At 39.1% G+C, this 24,354-nt stretch overlaps 1 protein-coding gene across 4 annotated transcripts in view; it reads left to right on the top strand.

Annotated features, from left to right (window-relative positions):
* Window positions 1-24,354, top strand: part of GCA (grancalcin) — a 50,832-nt gene that overhangs the window by 2,603 nt on the left and 23,875 nt on the right. For 3 of the 4 annotated variants that reach the window (XM_080798159.1, XM_080798157.1, XM_080798158.1), the window contains one exon: window positions 23,754-23,918. In XM_080798159.1, coding sequence (XP_080654285.1) covers window positions 23,775-23,918 — 144 coding nt within the window. In that variant the 5' untranslated portion in view covers window positions 23,754-23,774. Of the gene's footprint in view, window positions 1-21,492; window positions 21,643-23,753; window positions 23,919-24,354 lie in introns of those variants that run through there. The other variant, XM_080798156.1, reaches the window with a different exon arrangement.

The raw sequence follows: 24,354 nt of genomic DNA, 5'->3' as shown, positions 1-24,354 counted from the left end.
GTTCAGATTATGTCATTCATTCATGCAGTCACTTAAAAATATTTATTATAAGTACCTGCAATATGATCAGTGCTGCTCTTGTGTAGTTAATAAAACTGAGCAAATCTTCTAATTTCATGGAGCTTACATTCAGATGGAAGTGGGAAGACAGATACCAAATAATAGCTAGAAAATAAGCAATGTGCCACTTTGGAACAAATGCTATGAGATCTATAGTAAGATCCATTCCTAAGTATTTTGTTGTTTTTGATGTTATCATAAATGGAATTGTTTTCTTTATTTCTTTTTTACATAATTTGTTGTTAGTGTATAGAAATGCTACTGATTTTTCTACATTGATCTCATATCCTACAACTTTACTGAATTAGTTGATTAGAACTAACAGGTTTTTGTTGGAGTCCTTAGGATTTTCTCTGTATGAAATCATGTCATCTACAAATAGAGACAATTTTACTTCTTTTTGTCCAATTCTGATGCCTTTTATTTCTTTTTTCTGCCTGATTGCTCTGGCCAGGACCTCAGTACTATGTTGAATATGAGTGGTGAAAGTGGGCCTCTTGCCTTGTTCCTGATGTTAGTAAGACCTAGATAATAATGCACAGTACAGTTTTGCCAGCTGATTTTTCATATAGACACCCTCTAATTCTCACCACCAGCACTCCATAATATCTATCAATAACAATTCATATTTACTCTCAAGTAAGAGTCACTTTGAGAGATGAGAACTGAATGATTAAGACTGAGTGTGAGTAAGAACACCAGAAGGAAAGTTGAAAGGGAGCTCTTTTTTAGGAATCTTCCATAACCTTGATAGGACCCTTCTGGAGGGAGGAGATTGAGAGGGGAGAAAGCCAAGCCTCAGTCTCTCAAAATGTGTCTTTTTTCTTTATCTATAATTTTGCATTGTGATTTAGCTTATTTTTTGCTTTTTCTTTGAATAGATGTTTTTTTCTGTCAAGCTTCCTCTGATAACTTTCATTTTCATTCTCCTCTTTATTTTCTAAATGTAAGTTTCTATTTCCTTTCTCCTTTGGGGTAGGAAGTCTTGTCAATCTATGTCTTCTACTTTTCTCTAGACCTGCCTTTTCTTTTTAAACCCAAAAGAAGCATTTCAGTCCCCACCAATTTTTAAAAAGTCACCTGTAGCATTTTGTTCCCTAAACAGTAATTCAGGAAGATATGAGATAAATTCCTGCTGTTACCCAACCTTTCATCTGAGATTTCTACAGCTGAGAAATAGTAAAAATCATAGCTGCCACTTCTTTGACAAACTAGAACTACAATATAACAGCAGTATGCTTTTTTTCCCTCAATTAAATTACAATAAATCTAGTTCAATAAGGAAATGCTTCTAATATTGTTTTTTCTGTTCCTTCGGTTGTTACCAACTTGTACCAATAAAGTGCCGACTCTGTTTCATTTAAAGCTAGGTTTCCTTAACCTAGCAGTATGGTGCTCTGATTAAGCATGATGACCCTCACCACACCTCAGCGCTGTGTCTTAGTTGCTGTGTGGTCTTAGGAAAATCACCTAAAGTTTCTCACTTGTGAAACGAGGAAGATACCAGTACCAGGCCAGGCCATAACGTTGTTCAAGGGCTAGACTATAAAGCACTTAGCACCAGCCCTGGTATTTTAGGTGTCCAAGAAGTAACTATAAGCAATGAGTAAGAGATGGTGCTACCTCTCAAAGAATGCACAATTTATAGTGGAAACAAATTAGTTATGTACATAAGCCTATATAATAACTAGCCATATGATTGAGTTTTTAGATAGGATCACTTTTTTCAAGAAACAGAAGCTGATAGACTGATTTAGCAGAAAGTTTGTTGAAAGGGTACTGTCATAGCTTTATTTTTCAAAGACAGAAGTCCAAAACAGAAAAAGGAATTTTAGCTAAGTTTATTAGATCCTAATACCCATTTCTTAATTATTTCTACCATTTCAGTTATAAAATTCTGGTTTTAAGCATGCACATGTAAAAGTGTTTCTATATAACAAACAATGTTGGGGAAAAAAATCAGGAATCAGTGAAAAATTTTCCAAACATCTATTTTTCCAAATTCTTCCTCTATAGCTTAATCCTTTCAAAACAGTCACTTGGACATGTTTTTGTTAAAACAACACCTATACCTCAAAGGCATAGATTGGCCATTTTTTTTTACTTTATTTTAAAATTAATGGTTAAAAGCAACTACAGCCAAATATAATTAGAATGCCATTGTTTTTTCCTTGAAATTATGATTGATGGTTAACTGGTAAAAACACCTGGGGTTAGATGTCTAAGCCTGTGTTCATTCTGATTGACTGAGCGGTTACTATTCTAATCACTTAATATATACACCTCTACAATTAGTTAAATATCTTTATTTCACCTGCTCATATTATAACTGACAAAATTTTGAAGTAGAATGAGTTCCTGAAATCAAGCATTAAGATAAATTAAATCAATCTTTTTGATTTACTAAACAACAAAGGGTTAAACTAAGATTTTTCTAAAATAATAAAGCGAAGGTGCTTGGGCAGCTCAGTCATTAAGCTCAGGTCATGATCCCAGGGTCCTGGAATGGAGCCCCGCATTGCACTGGGCTCCCTGCTCAGCGGGAGGTCTGCTTCTCCCTCTCCCTCTCCCCTTGCTTGTGTTCCCTCTCTTGCTGTGTCTCTCTGTCAAATAAATACATAAGATCTTTGAAAAAATAAAATAATAAAGCATTATCAACTACAAAATGTATTTTATTATTAATGCACTGGTTTATATCAGTTACATTGAACAATCATTTCATCTTCATCTGATGCCTTACTATTTAATTTTTATTTCTATTTTATGATACATTATTATAGTTGTACATGTAAAGATTTTCTAAGTATATATACTTTTATTAGGGTCCATGTTCAGATATTTTTGCTGATAAGGAATCAGGAACAAAGTCAAAGTACTTGGAGACCACAGCTCTAGAGAGCCACCTAAGGGCTAGAAGTTGTGATGAATTTGAGGAGCAGGATTAATAAGAATAGAAGAAGAAGATGTATAGGGGAAGGGAGAGTGAACTCTGGGCAAAGAAGGGAAATTCAACATTTAGATCTTGAAAGTGGAACATTTCAAGTTACTAGCATTGCTTTGTGAAAAATGTCAGTATACTAAGTTAACACATGGAAACTGAATGTATTTCATATTCTATTGCCAGATATGCAATGGGATATAAAATATATTCTTGAGTTGAATATTTTTAATATTTTATTTATTTGAGAGAGAGAGGGAGCAGGCAGAGAGGCAGAGGGAGAAGGAGAAGGAGAAGCAGATTCCCCACTGAGCAAGGAGCCCAATGTGAGGCTCAATCCCAGGACCCCGTGATCATGACCTGAGCTGTAGGGAGATGCGTAACTGATTGAACCACCCAGCCTCCCCTTGATTTGAATATTTTAATAAAAGTATGTTCTATTTAAGAAATAGTTTTTGTTCACTGTAGAAATTTGGGGGGGGGGGATAATGCAATACTGAAGAAGATTATATTAGTTACTTGTAATCCTATCACCCAGAGATAGGCATTTTTAATATTTTAAGTGTATTTCCTACGAATACTTTATTGTGTAAATATGGGTATTTGCCTGTGTGCATTCAACATCTCTTCAACAGACAGTGAACTAAGATGGTCACAACTGTGAGGAAGAGATCTCCAAGGAAGAGATCTCCATTGGGAGATCATGTTGACATGCCATGGGGAGAAAGAGCCTGTGGCAGATTCCCTACAGCAGGAATGGCCAGGATATTTGGGCAGCAATGACTAATATTGAATAAAAAGTTCATTCCTTTGTCGTACTTGCTATACTGACCCTTCTTGGTCCCAGATCTTTCTTAAAAGTCTGCCACATATATCAGTTTTGTGTTGTGTGCTTTGGTTAATAAAGGAGAGCTGGTGGCCCCATGTAGTGGAGCAGAGCTGCATAGAAAGAAAGTGTAGCTGTTGGGAGTGAGACAGGGAACATGGATCAAGAATTCCATCCAAGGGGGCGCCTGGGTGGCTCAGTGGGTTAAAGCCTCTGCCTTTGGCTCAGGTCATGATCCCAGGATCCTGGGATCGAGCCTGCATTGGGCTCTCTGCTCAGCAGGGAGCCTGCTTCCCTTCCTCTCTCTCTGCCTGCCTCTCCGCCTACTTGTGATCTCTGTCTGTCAAATAAATAAAATCTTAAAAAAAAAAAAAAAGAATTCCATCCAAGGGTGACAACGAGAGCATAAGCCCTCTAGGAATCCTCAGAAATCTTAGGAATAACACCAGACTTACAATGCTCTCCAGGATGGGAAGGGCTATCTCAGTAGACATGCTTTCAGCTGTAAGATAAAAAATGCCTGAGTAATGAGGCCCAGTCAGAGGGATTGATTTTTCTCACATAACAAGAACAGTCAGTGCATTCGTTGTGTCAGAATTCAAGGATGTGTCCTGTGATTTTCTTGGTTTTTCTCTCATGATTTCAGAATGGCTACAATGGCTACAAACATTATTTCTTCCTACAACCTCAGTTAAAACATGTTGGGGGGGGGGGTTCTCCCATTTCTTTCTCCCAACAGTGAAGGAAGAAAAGATCCCAGGAGTTCTCTAGTAGAATTTCTCATCTATCTCATTGGCCAGAACTGGGCTGTGCCCTCCTCCCTAAAATAAAGTGAAATTTGCTCAAAATTTAAACAATTATGGTATTTAATAGTAAAGCATTGTCTGTCATAGAAGCTTAAACCATTTTATTTGAATATGAAAATACAAAGATGACCCAAGGAGGGCTAGAAAAGGCTGTTTTCAGGCAGCTTTCCCTGAGAGCACACGCATTGTCCTTGGAGAGTGCCCCCAATGAGAAGTTCCAAAGCTGCCATTCAGTTCCTGTGTCCCCAGAGTGAGCTTAGAAAGCTATTCTCAAGCCCAGCTAGCTGCGTATTAGACTCACATGGAAAGGTGTATACAGTTATACGTTGTATCCAAATCCATTGCATCCAAACCTCCACAACTGAAACTTTAGGGTCAGTTATTTTCCCTTTCAGTTCCACTTGTGATTCCACTCTCTGGCCAGAGGTGAGAACTAGAGGTTAGGGCCAGCTGAGAGGACAGCCGAGTCTCATTATTCATGGTGGTTATGTACTATAAAGTTGTACTGAATTAGTGAATGCTGACATGCTGTTCCTGGGGACATGTGCAATGAGGTCACACTCTGGTCACAACATTTCTAAAACTGATCAATATATAACCTTGTTTTGTGTGTATGTTTCCATTTAAAGTCACCTAAATTAATATATATTGTTGATTCATTAACATTGAACTCAAGAGTTAAAAGCACTATAACTCATACCTGATTGAAGCTTATCTAACACATATTTTTTCCGTGAGACACATCACAATTTTCCTGTGCTTAGAAACACCAGATAACACTTCAGAACTATGCTCGGAGGCATTTTAAACAGTGAAATCACTGACAAAAAGCACAAAAATGCCAAGAATTGGCACTAAATATACGACGAAAAGGACACTTGTTTACAGTTTGAGAGCTGAGACAAGAAGGCAGAGCTTAGCCTTGTTCGACCTCAGCAGGGAACATGTTCATTGGGCAATTCATATTTTTCACTGCTCTGCACAGGTCCACCAATCATCATGAAAGCATCAAAAGTAATGATTTAGGGATTACAAATAAGTTTTAGTGAGTAGGTAAATAGTTTCCTGGTCTAACCAAGGGAATCTGAAAATCTCAATCATGTTTTGTATACATATTTCTGAATCATTTGTATTCAGTTTAGCTAAAGCCATGATGTAAATGAACATATATTTTCATATATGTTTTCTGAGAGATATTGTAGCTTGTAATACTCATCTACCAAATCAATTGACCTGGACGTTGTCAGATATTTGCTTAGAATAAATGGAACCTATTATGCATCACAGAAAATATATACCTTCTTGGCAGTAGCACTGTGAACGCTTCAGAATGTCAATCTCCAGCAGATATTTGGAAAAAATGAATCATTTATTAATTCAGCTAAAAGGTCATCTTGGGCGCCTGGGTGGCACAGTTGGTTAAGCATCTGACTTTGGCTCAGGTCATGATCCCAGAGTCCTGGGATTGAGTCCTACCTTGGGCTCCCTGCTTAATGGGGGGCCTGCTTCTCCCTCTACTCCCCACTCATGCTTGCTCTCTCTCTTTTGCTATCTCTGTCTCTCCCAAATAAATAAATAAAATCTTTAAACAAATAAAAAAATAAAAAGGTCATCTAATGTCTGTAAACTTGAGAGAAGATAACAAGGGCGAAAAATCTGAATCTGAGTGACTTTAGAAGAATTTTTGCTTATCTTATACCTGTTACCCAGGCTTTTGGTAGTTCTCCAACCTGTTGGCTCTGCAAAGAGAACGAGGGACAAAGGTTGGAACCCTTCTATCATTTGAAAAAACTACCTTCCTTATGTTAAGCAACTGGAATTTCTTATACTTTTTGTTAGGCAGTTAGTTAGACATGAGCAAGGAGAGATAAAGCAGGTGCTGGCCATCCCTGAGAGCCACCCCCAAGGGTTAACAGTGATGCCATCAGAGCAACTTCTAAGGGCTAACAGAACGGGAAAGACCTAGCCACAGAGCTGGCTTAAAAACTACAAAGGGACGTCTAAGAGCTGAGCATGTACACAAGGGTCACAACTTGCCCTTAAGTACCTTCAAGATCAGAACAAAATTCATTACACATCCATAAATATGCAGTAGGTAAATAAATAGAATTATAACCAAAGCATCATGGGTAGATGCATGTGCAGAAGCCAAAATGTTAAATAACCACCAGCCGTCAATCAAAAATGTCAATCATTGCCAAATTCACATGTTCACAAAGCAGGCTTAAAAGGATGCAGCTAGAGCTTCTGGGGCATTGCCACTCTTACTCTGGCAGTGGCCCACTCTCACTCTTGAATCGAGTGTGCTGTACTTACCTGTTCGAGAAACTCTCCCCATTTTGGGGTCTCCAGTTCTTTGGTGATCTGGGACAAGAGAGAGCAACAGGGTTTTCCCACCATGAAGAGGGAAATTAGGAAGATTATCAGGAAATCAACGTTTCACACATAATAAAGCTCCATTGGGTGGCCACTTTTACTACAAGTCCGTCATACCCTTGGTGACCAATATTCAAACCATACTCTGAGGAAATTTAATATGACCTCCCCCTTAAAGGGGGATGGAAAGAGGTTCAGTGGGCTAGGCTCTGGGCCCCATCCCTAACTCAAAGAAAGCTGATCAACTTTTCTAAGTTTTATACTTTGGAATTGAGATGAGAGGAACTCTTAGAGAGGAAAAGCACCCTGGTGGTGGCAGGAAGTCTGGTGGTGATGCCTGGAAACAGTACCTGAAGATCTGCTTCTATCATCAACCACAGTAAGGACTTTCCTCTGGCCCAAGTTTCAGGAGAAGTGTTTTAAGATTTATTTAATTATTTATTTGAGACGGGTGGGGGGAGAGAGAGAGAGAACATGAAGGGAGGAGCAGAGAGAGGAGGACAAGCAGATTCTATGCTGAGTCTAGAGCCCAATACAGGGTTCCATCTCACAACCCTGAGTTTGTGACCTGAGCCAAAACCAAGAGCTGGACACTTAACTGAGCCACCCAGGCACCCCAGTAAAAGTATTCTAAATTGACATTACCTGAAGTCTTTCTGGCATCCCTGAGGCAATTCTTCTGAGGAAGACTAGGAAAGTTAAACTTTGCCCTGAATAAATGCATTATTTTGGATATGACAGTGGCTAATCTCTTATGACCCCAAGGCAAGGCCCTGACTAAATTAAAAAAACAATAAAATTGTCATGACAGAAAAGTCCATATTTTCCATATATTTGGAAAAGCATTTGAAAATGTTTGTGCTAAAATACCAGAACATGATGTATTAAGAATTCATTAAAAACAAACAAACAAACAAATATTGTACCAGAGCCTTCTTAAATGGTTTCCCAAGAAGTAAAAAATATGAGTTCAGGCTGGCAGCTGCCTTTACCCCATCAATTTTTCGTAGAACCAAATATTAGCAGGGTTGGGCAAGTTCTGGAAACAGTATACCATATTGTAGATAGAGGGAAACGGACTTCTACACTTGTTATAAATGAAAGAGTGCATGTGTAAAATCAGTAAATGAATGACTGATACACTATTTACTCAGGCTGCAAACTATACCACATTTTAAAGAGTTAAATGATACTAAAACTTATAATAATATCTATATTATTTATAATTATAATTAAATTGGTTATTAAAATATTTTTAAAATGCTTTTGTAAAATATTTCCTGATTACAGCTAAAGTAATTTAATCTTTTAAAGTAATTTAATCTTTTCTCCTCTAAATTCCTAATTAGAATGTGCATTTGCCTGTCTATAAGGGGGCTTACACAGCCCTTCCCAACCTTTAGAACTGGTACAAAATTGTAGAACTTCTTAGTGCAGTTGCTTTTAGTGGGATGATTCTTTCTCCCTCAAATGCAGTAAAAGCTTCAAAAGGGACATATTGTACTATGTGAGAATTGTTTTTTTAAATATGGAGTGGTCCAAATTATTTTATTACTACCAATGATCTATTTAAAAAATATTTCAAGATGAAGTATTTACTATTTCAGTAGATGGATAGAGGTAAATAAGGCTGCAGGCATGGGTTGAGAGTGATATTCTATTTAATACATTTTAGAAATCTGTCGTTTCTCAGGAATAGACTGGTTAGGTGCACATAAATGTGCCGTATGTTGATTAGGAATTAAGAATAGTATTAACATTTACTATTTGTGGACCACCACAATGAATTGTAGAGAAAACCTGAGCTTCTTCACAAAATGAATTCCAAACGCAGGCCCAGGTTCTCTGGTGGGGCCAAGAACTGCCTGTGGCTCATTATGTTCCCTGGAACTTTGATGACCAAGTGACTCCTCTGGGGTGCTCAGAAAGGGGAAGCTGTTGGGCTCCTTCCTCAGGCTGTGGTGTGCTACCTGCAGGTAATTGTGTTGCCTCTGCCGCCCTCTTGTGGGCCTTTTACTATCAAATACTAACTGTGTCGGAACTGATTTGGCTGGTGTCAAGGAAGTAAAATTTAACTATGAACAATATAGATTTTTGACAGATAACAGAAAAAGTAGGCCATCTGTATTTCCTAATGGGAAGATAAAACCATGACTATAATTTAGTCAAAACCTAAAGTACTATATTTTATAAAAGCAGAGAAAAACATAGAGGACTCCTTGACCTTCTAGTAGGGAATATCCCCATTTAACAAAGGTTCATAGAAATCGAGGTTCATAGAAGCTGTATTGCATTGCCCATGTCACACAGCCAACAGGTGAGCTTGGAGTCAATTATCAATCTCTATTATATTTATTGCATAGTTCCTTCAAGAGTTAGCATTGGCCATAATGACTAGAACCAATGGTTTTAATATGTACATTTTCTTATTTTTCCAGTATGGTGAGGCCAACGTATCAGAGATGATTACCATCGAAAAGATAGTTTATTACAATTTCTAAGAGGAGAAGGCACACCTTCCTATAGAGAAATACTAGAAAGCAGCAGGAAAAAGAGGAAAGCATGGGCAGAGCCCTTATTGCAGTTTCTATGGGTAAGGCAAAGCAAGATAGGGTAAGCAGAGTTAGAATGGACTAGTTTGAATAATTTTAGAGGACTCTGGGGCATAGAGGTTATCCCTCACTGCCCGGTGTCTGGCCCTGGGGAGACTAGTGCAGAAGAACACTGTCATTTGGGATTTAAGAGCCAGAGAGAGGAGGTAGTTTAGGGTAGGGGCTGTGGATTGGCTCGTTTACATATGAAAGGTGAGTCATTTGTTATCTCCAAGAATTGGCTAGTCCTGGGAGGGCCAGTCTCTGTAGTCAGAGAAGCTCGACGCCAGAGCATCAAGAATGGAGGAAATAAAATGGTAAAGTAAATACACCAATTAAATTCTCTTGAACTCAGAATCTGTGTGTGTGTGAATGAATGAAATCAGTAGTAATAAAGAGAAATCCTAACTCTGACATTGGTATTAATTTTTTATCTGTATGATGTGATTAGCTGATAGATTTGGACATAAATGTTACCAAATATCAATCAAGAAGAAATGTCAAAATTGATCTAAATATCAGCTGGGGATCTTTTTTTCTCTTTATTGAAAACTGTAACAGGGTCAGAGGCTTGCAGATAAATGTTTTCCTGAAAAGTGGAGATCATAATTACTTATTTCAAATTTATACTGAAAAAGATCTATTTTAGGCACATGCTATTCCAGCAGAAATGAGTTTTGTTTCCTTCTAAACAGTTTTTATTTTGTGTGCATATTTATTTAAGAAAATGTGCAGGAAGATATCTTATATCGGAATTTGAATTTAAAGAACCCTTTAGTGTTTTTTATCCATCTACCTAGTTATTTGCTCTCTGTGTCCCCATTCAGCCCTTTTGGTAACTTCTCTCCATTTAATTATGCTTTCTGATATCACTAACTACCATTTTCAACAATTTATGAGCAAACCATCGTGTAAAGATTCTGTTGCTAGGTTACATTCTCCTTTAGTGGAATCATGGTGGCTGAATAAAAACCTTGGTTCCTGTTCTCTCTCTCTCTAGCCCCCACCCTCCCTCTCAACACTTCTATATACCCTATTTGTTTAATCAGCTCTTTGGATTAATTCACCATTCAATATAATTATTCTATAAATATTTACCCTATGCAGTTTACCTGGATTTTTGCCATACCTTACAGAAAAATAAATGGGTTGAGTCTCTAATTGAAAAGTTTTGGGGGCACCTGGGTGGCTCAGTCGTTAAGCATCTGCCTTTGGCTCAGGACATGATCCCAGGGTCCTGGGATCGAACCCCATGTCGAGCCCCATGTCGGGCTCCCTGCTCAGCGGGTAGCCTGCTTCTCCCTCTCCCTTTGCCTCACCCCTGCTTGTGCTCTCTCTCTCTTTTCCAAATAAATAAATAAAAATCTTTTAAAAAGAAAAGAAAGGAAAGTTGTTAAGTTTTGGCAGGATTGTAAGTTGTAGAATTTCTTTCTCTTCAGTGTATATGATATTTTCCACTTGCTCCTGAAGATCCATGCTCTACCTTCTACTTTGCACTGTGGCCTGGGAGGCTGATGTTTATGGACTGCATCCACTTTCTTTCCCTCTGGCTTCTGATTGAGATCAGCCAGTGGAAGTACTGACAGGAGATCAGAGGCAGGGAAAAGACTGAGGTTGTAGTATTGGTCCGCTCAGCTCCTTTCTGCGCAGTTCATTGTGTACCCCTCTACTAAAGATCATGTGTCAGATGGCCCTCTCTATACAGCTACTGTCTTTAGGTTTCAACACTGCTTCTTTGTCTTGTCCTCTCATCCTAAGTGCAGTAACGGATCCTCGTTGAGGCTTGCATTGAGATGCTGTACCATTCATTACTGCTGCCTGTTAACTACGTTAACACCTTTGTAAGTGGTGACTTTTATTAGAGTTCCTCAATTACAATGTTTGAGTGTGCCATCTGCTGTTTTCTGATAGATATGGCAGCAGCTGAGTTTTTGGGTAGAGGTTGGAGGGCAAAGCAAGTGTCCTAGGCAGGTTAAATAGAGCAGATCTTGGATGCGGTATTAACTGTGCTCCTTACACTCACCCAGTTTGCGCCTGGCACCATCACCGATCATGGGTCCTCATTTATATTAGTATATATTATAATTCCAATCCTCAGGGACCGTACAAGGAGAGTACCAAACTGTTTTTTTTTTATTCAGTTCAGTTTTTAATTGAGGATAGCTGAAGCAATAATGTGTTATACAGCTTAACTCTTGCTTTAAGCAACTTCAAAATCTCTAAGCATGGGACTTCATCTATCCATTCACTCATTCAAAACTATGGGGGCATTGTCATTTTCCACAGATGAATTAATCAGTTCATGTTTTGTTTTTAAAATATTTTGCAACCGTTTTGATGTGTGTCTATCTCCACAATACAACTTATTACTATCTTAGTTCCCTCTTAAAATACAATTGGTGCTACTAATGTCACAAAATTTTGGGGAAACTCAAGTATGATAATGTGTGAAATAGCTCTGAAAAGCGTCATGTGCTATATAAATAAATAGGTTTTAATTTTTAAAATTTCTATTACCAGGTCTTATTCCTACCAATAGTTTTACACTGATGAGGGATGGGGGCAATCTTATCTTCATACATATGCAAAACACCTAAGGATTGGTATAGAAATGGGATGATCTCAGCTTTAGCCTGTCCATAATCTGCTTAAGCACTGTGCCACTTTTATTTTTATATTTTTTTAAAGTAGGTTTGTTAAGTGGAGTCCGTGGGTTTCATTCTGTGGTTCATTTATCTATTATTTTTTAGAGAGGGAGGTGGAGGGAAGGGCAGAGAAAGAGGGAGAGAGAGAATCTTAAGCAGGCTCCGTGCCTAGCGTGGAGCCAACACTGGGCTTGATCTCACAACCCAGGGATCATGACCTGAGCAGAAATCAAGAGTCCATGGTTTAACCAACTCAGCCCCCAGGTGCCCCCCATGTTTATTGTTTTGATTAAAGTATTTTTGGTTGTAACAGGACCATTCTAACTTAATTCACATTGTATGTGAGCAAAGGAATAAGCACCAAGTAAAGTAAGTATTCAATCAACATGACTTCATTTTTCACTTTCTAGAAAGTCAGTTTTGTGAGTATATGATCCCATGTTATTATTAATATGGAGTCCAGTTGATATTCACAAGCATGAAACCTGGATTTAACATTGTCTGAATAACAAATTATTTTATTTTATGAATAACAAATTTTTATTTATATATATATATATATTTATTTATTTATTTGACAAGTAGGGAGAGAGGAAGGCAGAGAGAAGGGGGAAAGCAGGCTCCTCGCTCAGCAGAGAGCCCAGTGCGGGGCTTGATCCCAGGACCCTGAGATCATGACCTGAGCCAAAGGCAGAGGCTTAACCCACTGGGGCACCCAGGTGCCCCACTGTTGCAGCTTTTATTGAGCATTTGTTTGTGAACACATATTATGGGTCAACTATATATATATATATATATATATATATATATTTATTTATTTATAAACAAGTTCGAGTTGAACCCAAATTGCTTGATAAGGCTTAATGATCCACATGAGGAAGCATATATTCAGAAACCACCATTCTTCACCTCTCTGAAGAGCCCTGTTGACCCTTTTTGTATATGCATTATTGTTTTCTAAATTGCTTTTTAGTTTGTGCTTCTGCCAAAAGAGTACTTAATATTACCAAAATTAGAAACAAACAAACAAAAAAACCTGTGTTGTTGAAAGCTTAGCTGAATAAGGTCAGTTTGTCAAGTGGCTGGTCTCAGTAATAAGTGGCAAATAATATTTACTTCTTTCTTATTTGTGAAGCTCATTATTTTTCTCGGTCCTCACTAGTGGGCATTAACCCTTAGGCAGTTGCAATAGTTTTAGACTTATAATAAAATTATTACTGGTTAGCTTCATTTTATACTGTCAAGTTTTTATGCCTTATACAAATAACACACATAGAGCCTTCATTATCCCATAAAAGACATTATTCCATAAAGACACAATAATTTCTGGAGGAAGTATGATAGTTATTGCATGCATATCAATTAAAACCATGGCATGAAATCTATATGAATACATTTTAGCTAAAATACATAAACAAACTCTAGAGCAGATCCAAGGTGACCGTACAACAGTGGATGTGATGACTAAGTGTCCCCTGTTCCTCATCTTACAGATTTTGTGTGCTATAGATTGAACTGTGTCCCCCTAAAAGTTATTTGTTGAAGCCCTAACCCCCAATATGATGGTATTTGGAGTTGGGAAGTCATTGGATGGTATTAGGTTTAGGTGAGGTTAGGAAGGTGTGACCCTCAGGATGGGATTAATGTCCCTATAAGTAGAGACAACAGAGAACTTGCTTCCTCAGTCTCTCTCCACCCACATACTAAGAGGGCACAGCAAGAATGAGGAGAGGCCATGTGTGGACAGGGCAAGAAGGCAGTCATCTGCAACCCAAGAAGAGAATTCTCACCACACACGGACACTGTTGACACCTTGATCTTGGACTTTCAGTCTCCAGAACTGTTAGAAATAAATGCCTGTTGTTTAAACCAGCCAGTCTATGGTGTTTTGTTACAGCAGCATCACCTAAGACGTTGTATGTATGTTGTTTCTCAAGCTACATGGATTTAAAGTTTGCCAGAATCATTTTGCATACGTAGTAAGCTATGCCTTTTATCTACTAGGTCAAAAAACTATTTATATTTTATATAATTTTTTATGGGAAATGATATAAGAGGCATGAATTTCTTGGGCTCCTTTTATTTCATTATTAGCATTAAATAATTAATTTTCACATTAGGGCCATTTTGGAGGAATCCTTCCCACCTTCCACACTAAGTTCTCCCTTATTTCCCAATAGTTGCTGCGTATGTAACATATGGAGAATAGGAAGGTTCATTAAGATGCAGAGCATCTTAATGGGTGGTTGGTAGCTGTCCACTCCATCCAGCCTTTCAGATCAATAACCTACTTGACACTACCACATAATTTCATAGACATCTCAAGTCTGACATGTACAGTATTGGTTTTTGATTTGGCCTTGCCAAACAACTCTTTCTCCAGTCTCTACCGCTGGCAAAGATATACAAAGCAGGACTCTAGTTAAAGTGGTAAGGATGATTTCAAACCATAATATACTATTTATACTATTAATAATAGGGAAATAATAATAATAATAGTAATAATAATAATAATGGGGAAAAGGTCCAGTATGAACTGAATTCAACTTTGATTTGGACAGAAGGGACTGGGCATTTGAAAGCGAGAATGAGGGGCACCTGGGTGGCTCAGTGGGTTAAGCATCTGCGTTTCGGCTCTGGTCATGATCCCAGGGTCCTGGGATTGAGCCTGCTTCTCCCTCTCCGTTTGCCCCTCCCCCTGCTTGTGCTCTCTCCCTCTCTATGTTAGATAAATAAATAAAATATTTAAGAATAAATAAATGAAAGGGAGAATGTGAGAATAGGGAAGGAGTAAATGGAGGCTCTATAGGATTGGGGAAATGGAAAGTTAGGAAAAGGAGTTTAGTCTATGTGAAATCCATCTGGGTTGGCTTAAGGGCACTTATCCAAGTTAGGCTTCTGCCCTCTCACAGAGACTAGGAGAATAGCCCTATCTTCAGATGCTGGCTGGAACAAACAGTAAATTCCTTAGGCAGCCTTGATTTCTCTCAGGTAAGTGCTTTAAAAGGGACTAGAGTCATCCTAGGGATGCAGCCTTGAGCTGTCAAAATATGTTAGTGTTTGTTCAATTCTTTATAGGCCAGGATTAAGGCCTAGTCAAGAAGGGGGCTCAGAAGAACCTGGCTAGAGTTTGGCCAGGGAGAGAGTATTTGTCACCACGTCACTGAAAGGCCAATCTGATGGCCATCAGTAAATCCTGAGGGCTATCCCTTAAAAACAGAAAACAATTTCACCGCTTCTTACCATCTCAGCTGTTGCACCCCCGGTGAACACCACCATCTCTAAATTACCAACAGATTGCTATCTGGTCTCCTTCCTTCTGTGCTAACCCCCCTTCAGGCTATTGACAACACAGATGAAAGAGAGCTCTTTTACAAACTAAGTCACATTATGTCCTGCTAAAGCTCCAAATCCTCAGTGGCTTCTAATCTCACCCAGAGTAAAAAGTCTTTACGATGGCCAATAAAGGCCCAGGGTGATCTGCCCCAGTGACCCCTGTAACTGCTCTCAGATTTTTGCTCTGGTTCAATCCATGCCAGACTTAGCAGCTTTCTTGATGTTCTCTAAATAGGTCAGGAGGCTTCTGCCTTCTACTTCTGCCTGGAACATTCTTTCTACAGGTAACTACATGTCTAACCTACTCATTCCAAGTCTTTGGTCAAACATCACCTTCTTCTTTGTTTTTGAGCAGCATACCCTCCCCTTCTTAATGAGGCTATCTTGAGCATCTCATTTCAAACTGCAACCTATTCTGTCACTGTTCCAGGCTTACAGGGTTCTTGGCTTGCAGAGTCAAAGAATGAAGCTCATGGACACAAAAGGGCACAGTGATAGTTTAATATGAGAATTATTATATTTATATATTATATACTATATTTTATATTTTATGTTTAACTTTATTACGTGAAAGAAATAAAACTCTCTAAAGGGAGAGGGATCCCCTTGTGGTCTCCCAATGCTGTAATTTTTGAATGTTGGTGAGGTCAGATCCAATGGCCAAAAAAGAATTCTTGAGATGTCTTTAGTGCAAAAAGGTGGTTTTATTAAAGCACGGGGACAGGACCTGTGGGCAGAAAGAGCTGCACTGGGGTCATGAGGAATGGCCCATTATATACTTTGAAGTTGGGAGGGGGTTAGGGATAACGTTAGCTTCTAAAGAATTTTGGAAACAAGGTTTCCAGGACCTTGAGGGGGTTAGCTGTTGTTGGGAAAAGATTATTTATTACTGTCTAACAAAACCTTAGTTATGAGACCCTCCAGATATATATTGGTGGGTCATGTGATTGGGGATGACTGCTAACATGTATCTTGGCGGGGGGGGGGGGGGTGGTTAGAGATAAGGGAGGTTTCCAAAGGAATTTTTATATGTTAAAGTAGACTTACAGGATCCCAGAGGTTGGGCTAAGATTGGTTTTTGCCCTTAGCAAGTGTGTCAACATCCAGGCAGCTGAGTCCCAGAGGAATGTCACTCTGCCTGTTTCAAGGACTTATCAATGGGCTGTAAGTAGTAAGGGAATTTAATAATTTTTCTTCTCTTTTTATTTCCCACATCATCACCTTACTCCCCCCTTCTCCGTTTTCATTTTCCTTTTGTTCTGTAGCATTTTTCATCTCCTAACATACCATCTACTTTATTTATTTTGTTTACTTATTGTTGTTTGTTCTCCTTGCTAGAATGTGAGGTCCAGAAAACCAAAAACTTTCCCCCAACCTTGGTGTATTTTTTCTTCTCATATAAACTAGTGCTACATTATAGATGTTCAATAAATTTTCTTTTAATTAATGAATCAGTCTAAGTGAAATTTCTTAATGATATAAAATAAGCTCCATGGAGCACCTGCGTGGGTCAGTGGGTTAAGCAACTACCTTTGGCCCAGGTCATGATTCCAGGGTCCTGGGATGGAGCCCCACATTGGGGCTCCCTGTTCAGCAGGGAGTCTGCCTCTCCATCTGGCTCTCCCCTAACTCATGCTCTCTCTCTCACACAATCTCTCAAATAAACAAATAAAATCTTTTTAAAAAATTGTAAAAAATAAAATAAGCTCCATTAATGTTGTTTTTCTTTTTCTTTTCTTTCTTTTTTTTTTTTTTGAAGATTTTATCTATTTATTTGACAGAGTGCGTGCACAAGCAGCAGGAGTGGCAGAGGGAGAGGGAGAAGCAGGCTCCACTAAGCAGAGAGCCTGATATACCAGGACCCTGGGGTCATGACCTGAGCTAAAGGCAGACTCTTAACTGACTGAGCCACCCAGGTGTCCCAGTGTTGTTTTTCATTAGCTGGTATGTCTTGTTTTAATATTTAGCATGTAAATAATTTCTTTGAGAGAAGTACCCTCCAGCTCTGGAACTGAAGTTTGCTGAGGAGCAGTAAAATTTTACTGACTCTCATGTCCTTGTCTCTCCCATTCCCCACACCCCCGAACCCCCTTTCTTTTCTTTTAACCACTTTTTTTTTTAAGATTTTATTTATTTATTTGACAGAGACAGATCACAAGTAGGCAGAGAGGCAGGCAGAGAGAGAGCACGGGAAGAAGGCTCCCTGCTGAGCAGAGAACCTGATGCGGGGCTCGATCCCAAGACCCTGACAGAGGCTTAACCCACTGAGCCACCCAGGTGCCTCCCTAACCCCCATTCTATAGAGGGGAAAGCAAATGAGGTAGCAACAGATAGGAAAGGAAAACCTAAATAACTCAGTGTTTATAGTGTACTAGAAAATGTACTGGTTAACTGAATATCTAAATTTATGGTAAGACCAAAGTTCACTCAGATTTGGAAGAAATACCATAGGTAGACATAATCATGAAAGTTTAACATGCATCAGAAAAAATGTATCCTGTGTAAGAGAAGTAATATAATTGGCTAATTTTAGTCAAAACAATGCATTTTCTTGTCTATTTGTCTAATTTTTGATGTGCCGTTTTTCTGTTCTTTAAACCATTTCCTTCTATAGTGTAAATAATTTTTACTATGTTTGGAAATGCTATGGTTGGGAGTTGGCAGGGAGGGGGAAATGCACTGTTAAAGAGACTGCATTTCGCAGCCAAGCTGCCTGGGTTCTAATCTCTGCTTTGCTACTAACTGCACAACTGGGGGTAAGTGATAACACAGTTCTCCACCTTACCTTTCACATGTGTGAAATGGTGATACTCAAGAGTATATACCCAATGAAGTTGTTGTGTTTTTTTTGTTTGTTTGTTTAAAGATTTTTATTTATTTATTTGACAGCTAGAGATCACAAGTAGGTAGAGAGAGAGAGAGGAGGAAGCAGGCTCCCCGCCGAGCAGAGAGCCCGATGCGGGGCTTGATCCCAGGATCCTGAGATCATGACCTGAGCCGAAGGCAGAGGCTTTAACCCACTGAGCCACCCAAGTGCCCCTGAAGTTGTTTTGAGGAATGCCCCCTCATAGCACACAGGGCCTGTCACACAGCGTTCACTCTATAAGTAGCTATTTTTGGGAAATAGTGGAGTGTTTTCTGAAATAAAAATGCATAATTTCAAATTGGTTTTTATACATTACATTTTCATAAAATGACACTGGTCATATAATACTAACTGAACCATGAGCCAAATTTTCATTACTATTACTTAAAAAAAAATCTGTGTGGGCTTAAGTGAATTTTTAAATTCCTATACTAGAACATTTATAATTTGAAATACGAAGTTTAGAGAAAGATGCTGCAGATGGGGCTGTCGAAAGACCTCTTTGGATCTTGTGGTACATCGTACATGGTACTTTCTAAGAGGTAAAGCAATTCTACCTTTACCTTTCTGAGTTTTTGGCTGAGACCCTTGTAATAAAAAATAGATTAACAAGAGAATAAACCCAGACGTTTATTGACATGTATCCTCATGTACACATGGGAAATACCCAGGGAATACTGAGTAACTTTCAGAGGTGATTCTAGCTTAGATACCATCTTCAGCTAAAAAGAAAAGGAAGAAGGGTGACGGGAGGCTAACTGTGGGGAGGTACCCGGAAAAGCTGTGTGAACAAGTGTAAGATTTTTTATGCAGATTTAAGTCTGCATCTTCTCCATTGATAAGGGTCTAAAGTTGTCTGGAGGAATCATCTTTGTCCTTCCTGGTAGGGAGGGAGGAGAAGGACACTTATAAATTTCTGTGGTGCTTTTAGGCAAATACAGGGAGAGCAGAGAGATTTTCTTTTATCTGCTTCTTCTCAATTGTTTTCAATTCAAAATAAGCCTTATGCCAAAGTGGCATATTTTGGAAATGAATACTGTCCGTCAGTAGGAGTTTCCCTAGGCAGCTCTTTTTCTAAGAAAGAGATACACTGCCAAGAACTGTGAAGGATCTGATATTTTATCCCACTTGTAAGCTAACAAGTAGTCTGCCACAGTTTCTTAGAAGTTGACAGATGCATGAGATTCCTCTGTCAGAGACAAAGGGTTTTATTACTCATAGCACCACAGGCAGCGTGAGCTTCAGACTCTCATAGATTCTTCTTGCTTCCAAGGCTGCCAGTGTGAACTGGAGCTGCAAGGCAGGCGCTGCACAAGCAGCCAGGGTTTGGATCAGAATAATGGACAAGTCCAAGTTTAGAAAAGTCATGCTAGCAAACCAACCTATACTTTGTTCTGGAGGAACAGATCATCTTTGTTATCCTGCAACAAATTTCTCTGCCCTTGAGGGAAATATTATCCCTATCTTTGAAACTACATGTGTAGAAATGCAAGAAACCCATGGCGACTTGACCCCAACATACACAAACACAATACAAACTAAGATTATTATGATGAAAAAAAATGCACAAAAATTCTAACCACAGATTTAGACTAACATTGTAAATGTAAAACACTCTATCCTTTCTGATCATTTCTTTGATTATGTAGTTAATCAATTAGAATAAAACTTGCAACAATTTGTTTTGCTCTGTAGTGAATTATCACTTGATGCTTTAACAGTCACATGTTTTTCCTCTTTCCAAGTATGATCTCCCTCCATGTAGTCCAATAATCAAAACTTACTGTCTAAATTATTTCTTATTGTGTTACAGGAACTAACACACTTTCTCAAGAGTGGCTTGCACATTAGCAATCTTCCTTTCTCTCTACCTCTTCCTGATAAAATTAAGTTTCACAAGGTTCCTTCTCAGTAGTGTAGCTGGGCAATTATTACTCAGCTTTGCAAGGTGGTTTTCCTCTGCTAATAGACAGCTAACGCTTTCCCCCTCCCCCACATCCTTATTTTAAAAAAAACAAAAAAACATTTTAGGGGTTGTCATATTCTTCGGAGATAATATCATCCTGGTCTTTTTCTTTGTTTTTAAGCTAAGCTACTAAAGCCGTTTGGTGGGTGTATACGTGCATCGTGTCCCTTTAAAGCCAGAGCTACAAAATTCATCTGAGTTCCAGAGAAAAGCAGAACTGTCAATTACTCTTACCGAATAAATTAAAGTAACTGTTTAACTTTTCACCAAGTGATAAAAACCAAGCTGTTCCCTTCGGTGGATATAATTACGAAGGACATCCTAAGAGTTTGCACAAAGGTTGAGTCATTGGTAGAGTTGTCAGAAAATATACAGTCTACCCTGTATATTAACATATAAACAGTGAATAATTTTTTACTGTAAGTGTATGTCTCATGTGATATTTGGGACATATGTACATAAAAAAATCATTGTTTATTTGAAAATGAAAATAACCGGACATCCTGTATTTTTATTTGCTAAATCTGGCAACTTTATTCGCCATTTATCCACCAAACAAACTGCAAATAACCTTTTGGTAAAATTTTGCATCAAGTGGGTTTTAGCTCAGAAGCACTCCCCTTGGGGCAGAGAGAAAGGTTTCAAAGTTTTGGTGATCTGACATCAACACGACGCAAAAATAAACGTGAGTAATTGAAAGTTTTGAAATTCACAGATGTAGTCTTGGAAGTCCAGCTCAAAAGAGTGGAGGAATAGACTAAAAGAAGTCATGGACTGGCGGGTTTGGGGGTTCTCGAGAGAAAAAAAACCACTTGAGCCTGGAGAACCTAGCCAAAAAGAGTGAAAGTTACTGGAGCAAAGACTTCTGCAGTTTAGTGAGGAGAAAGCGCGAGACCTGAGCGAGCCAATAGGAGCCGAACAGAAGGGGGCTGGGTGCGTGAAGCCAATCAGAGATGAGGTGGGTGGGATTAGATCCCGGGAAGGAGCGGGCTTCGGCCGCTTGGGCTCTGAACTCAACCAATCGGAACCGAGCAGGGCGGGGTTGGACACCGGAAAGGGGCGGTCTCAGGGAAGTAAACCGCACGGCCAGCGCGTCTTTCAGCTTCACCTGCTTCTGCGTCTGCCCTGCACCTGCAGCTTCGCCTTTCTCCCAGTAGGGCGGACGCTGACTCGAAGGGTGACGAGGCACGGTTGCTCGGCTCGTAATGGCCTACCCGGGATACGGAGGAGCGGTGAGTCTGGGCCGCTCCTCCGCCCCCTCCTCCCTCGCGGGGTGGGGCGCCCCTGCGGGCGGTGCCAGCCTACGGGGTCCGCCCCCTCCCTCCGCTTGGTTTGATGGGTCTCAGGTACTTCGCGGGGTTGAGACACCTCGCGGCATTGGAGCCTGGGGCCAGGGTAGAGCAGGGAGCCAAGGGTCTTCTGGTCCCTGGGGGACCCCTTAGTCGAGTCCTTGTGAGGCGGGGATGTGCTGTGGTTTTGGAAATTTTCTTCCTGGATTGGAGGAACTAAAGCGCCCTTTTCTTGTTGCAGTAATATTTTGTGGTCGACCTCCACCTTCCTCAGTTTTGCTGGACGTCCTCTTTCAGAATTTTTGGCCACTTCTTGTTTTCTGTCCTTTAAGTTGCTTATGAATAAATTAAGGTGTGACAGATGTCTCCCAGTTTTTACTCTTCTACCAAGGGCAATCTGTTCTAGACTTTTTTGGGAGGTAGGAAGCATTGGGTTACTTTCTTTCTTTCTTTCTTTTTATATTTTGTTTATTTTTTCGACAGAGAGATTACAAGAAGGCAGAGAGGCAGGCAGAGAGAGAGAGAGAGGAGGAAGCAGGCTCCCCACCAAGGAGAGAGCCCAGGACCCTGGGATCATGACCTGAGCCGAAGGCAGAGGCTTTAACCCTCTGAGCCACCCAGGCGCCCCTGGGTTACTCTTTCTTACATAACTTTTTATCCTTAGCCTCCTTTGAGAGTTGGAAGTTGTAATTTGTGGTTCTATACTTTTTTTTTTTTTTTTTAATTCCTGATATTGCTTTTTTGGGAGTATCTTTTAATGGTCTTTTTTCTTCTTTTAAAAGGAGCAACTTTTAAAAATTCTCACCTTTTTTTATTTGCTTGTTTTTAATCCATTATATTGTTTTAACGTTTGCTGTTTACTTGCACTTCATTGTTTCATAATCTAGTTGTGCATTTCATGGAGTTTGAAAGGCATTTTCTGGAGCTCCAGCACTTCCTTCATACATTTACCCTTACACATCCAGCTGCTCAGCTCTTCAAACTGCTGGTAGTATCCGATCTTTTGATTCCTTCCCTCCCCCCACTTTAGAATAATTTTTTCTTTCTTTTTGCCTTCTGACAATCTCTATTCATCTTTCAAGGATGCAGGTCAAGATTTTTGTTCAGTATGGAATAACAAACAGTCTTGATGCTTCTTTCTCTTCCAGACTCATAAAAATGCTCAGTAAAATGCCTAAGGTATTAAAATGTATACCAAGTTCCAAAGTTAAAAAAATAGAGAGAAGCCATAGCCATAGCAGGAAACAAACATCAGAATATTTACATTTGAACCATAGTCTCCTTCTTATTAGTTATTTGACCTTAACTGAATAAGGAAACCTCTTGAAGTTTCAGGTTCTCGATGACAAAAAGGACGTAGTTACTACCTCATAACATTTTTGGAAAATCAAAGCACATGGTGGAAAGTACTTAGTACCTGGGCTAGAAAAAAAAACCCTCAGTAAATATTAGCTGTGTATTATTTTTGTTGGTATTCTTATTGTTATTATTATTAGTTTTGAAGACTGTGGTTGGAATTAATCACTTTGTTGCTCTGTTTATTGGTGTCTTTTAAAAAAAAAAAAATGTTTTCTGGTGGAGACGGTGTTTGCATTCTATGCAGTTTCCCATGCCTAGTTCACAGTTTTGTTGTGTTTACCATGTATTCTTCTAAGTATGTGTCTGAAGTATACTATTATTTAGTTTGACTGCAGGTGAAATTTTTTTGTATTTTTTGCTTTTTATTTCAGTGATATTGATGGTAAATACTTAAAAAGTGTGCTTCATATTCATCTGTTAGATTAAGTTCTCAGAGGCTAGAGAGGTTTTTTTGTGTGTGTGTTACACTTCTTTTGTTGTTGGATAACGTGTTAATGAACTCAGTTACCTCCTAATGCAGGACATCTAGCATTTTGTAGCTAATAGTGTTTGTAATAGTGAATTCGGTTGCTTTTAGTAACTCTTTCTATTCTTGCTTTTCTGTGGACTCATCATAAATATTTTCTTTCACACCAACTTTAGTGGATAACAGGTAATGTTTGTATTAAAAACCTTATCCTTTTTCACTCTTATAGTTTGGAAATTTCAGTGGTCAGATGCCAGGAATGCAGATGCAGATGGGACAGCCAGTTCCAGGAACAGGGCCAGATCTGCTCCCTGGTGGATACCCAGCATATTCTGACAGTTATTCCTCAGCGGGAGACCCCATGTGGACATACTTCACTGCTGTTGCTGGACAGGTGAGGTGTTAAATACATGGCACAAATACCGGTTTTTGAAAGTGATTGCTATTTAAAAGAAATGTCAACTATTACTTAGTGTGTCATTTTAAATGCATATGAAATTTGTATTTTAAGCTTATCTAGACTGATTTTTATCTTAAGATCAGAGATGAGTATAGTCATAATTATTTTATTTTTAGAAGTCCATTGGTATGATGCCTGACACATTGTTCATTTCACTTAAGACTGGAAACAGTGTGGTGCATGGTGACTGAGCCAGAGAGGATTGGGGAAAATAGATCTACATGATCTACATGTTAATCTCCATGAGGAAGCTGGGACACAGTATCAAAAAGGAGACTTAAATTGTGAATGGTTCTGGGAGAGACTTGTTGGTAAAGCCAGTCAGGAAAGGGTAAAGAAAACACCAGAATAGAAGTTCAAATATCAGAGT

This window comes from Martes martes (genome assembly GCF_963455335.1).
Source record: "Martes martes genome assembly, chromosome: 3".
Classification (NCBI taxonomy): domain Eukaryota; kingdom Metazoa; phylum Chordata; class Mammalia; order Carnivora; family Mustelidae; genus Martes; species Martes martes.
This window is presented reverse-complemented; position numbering and strand designations above follow the sequence as displayed.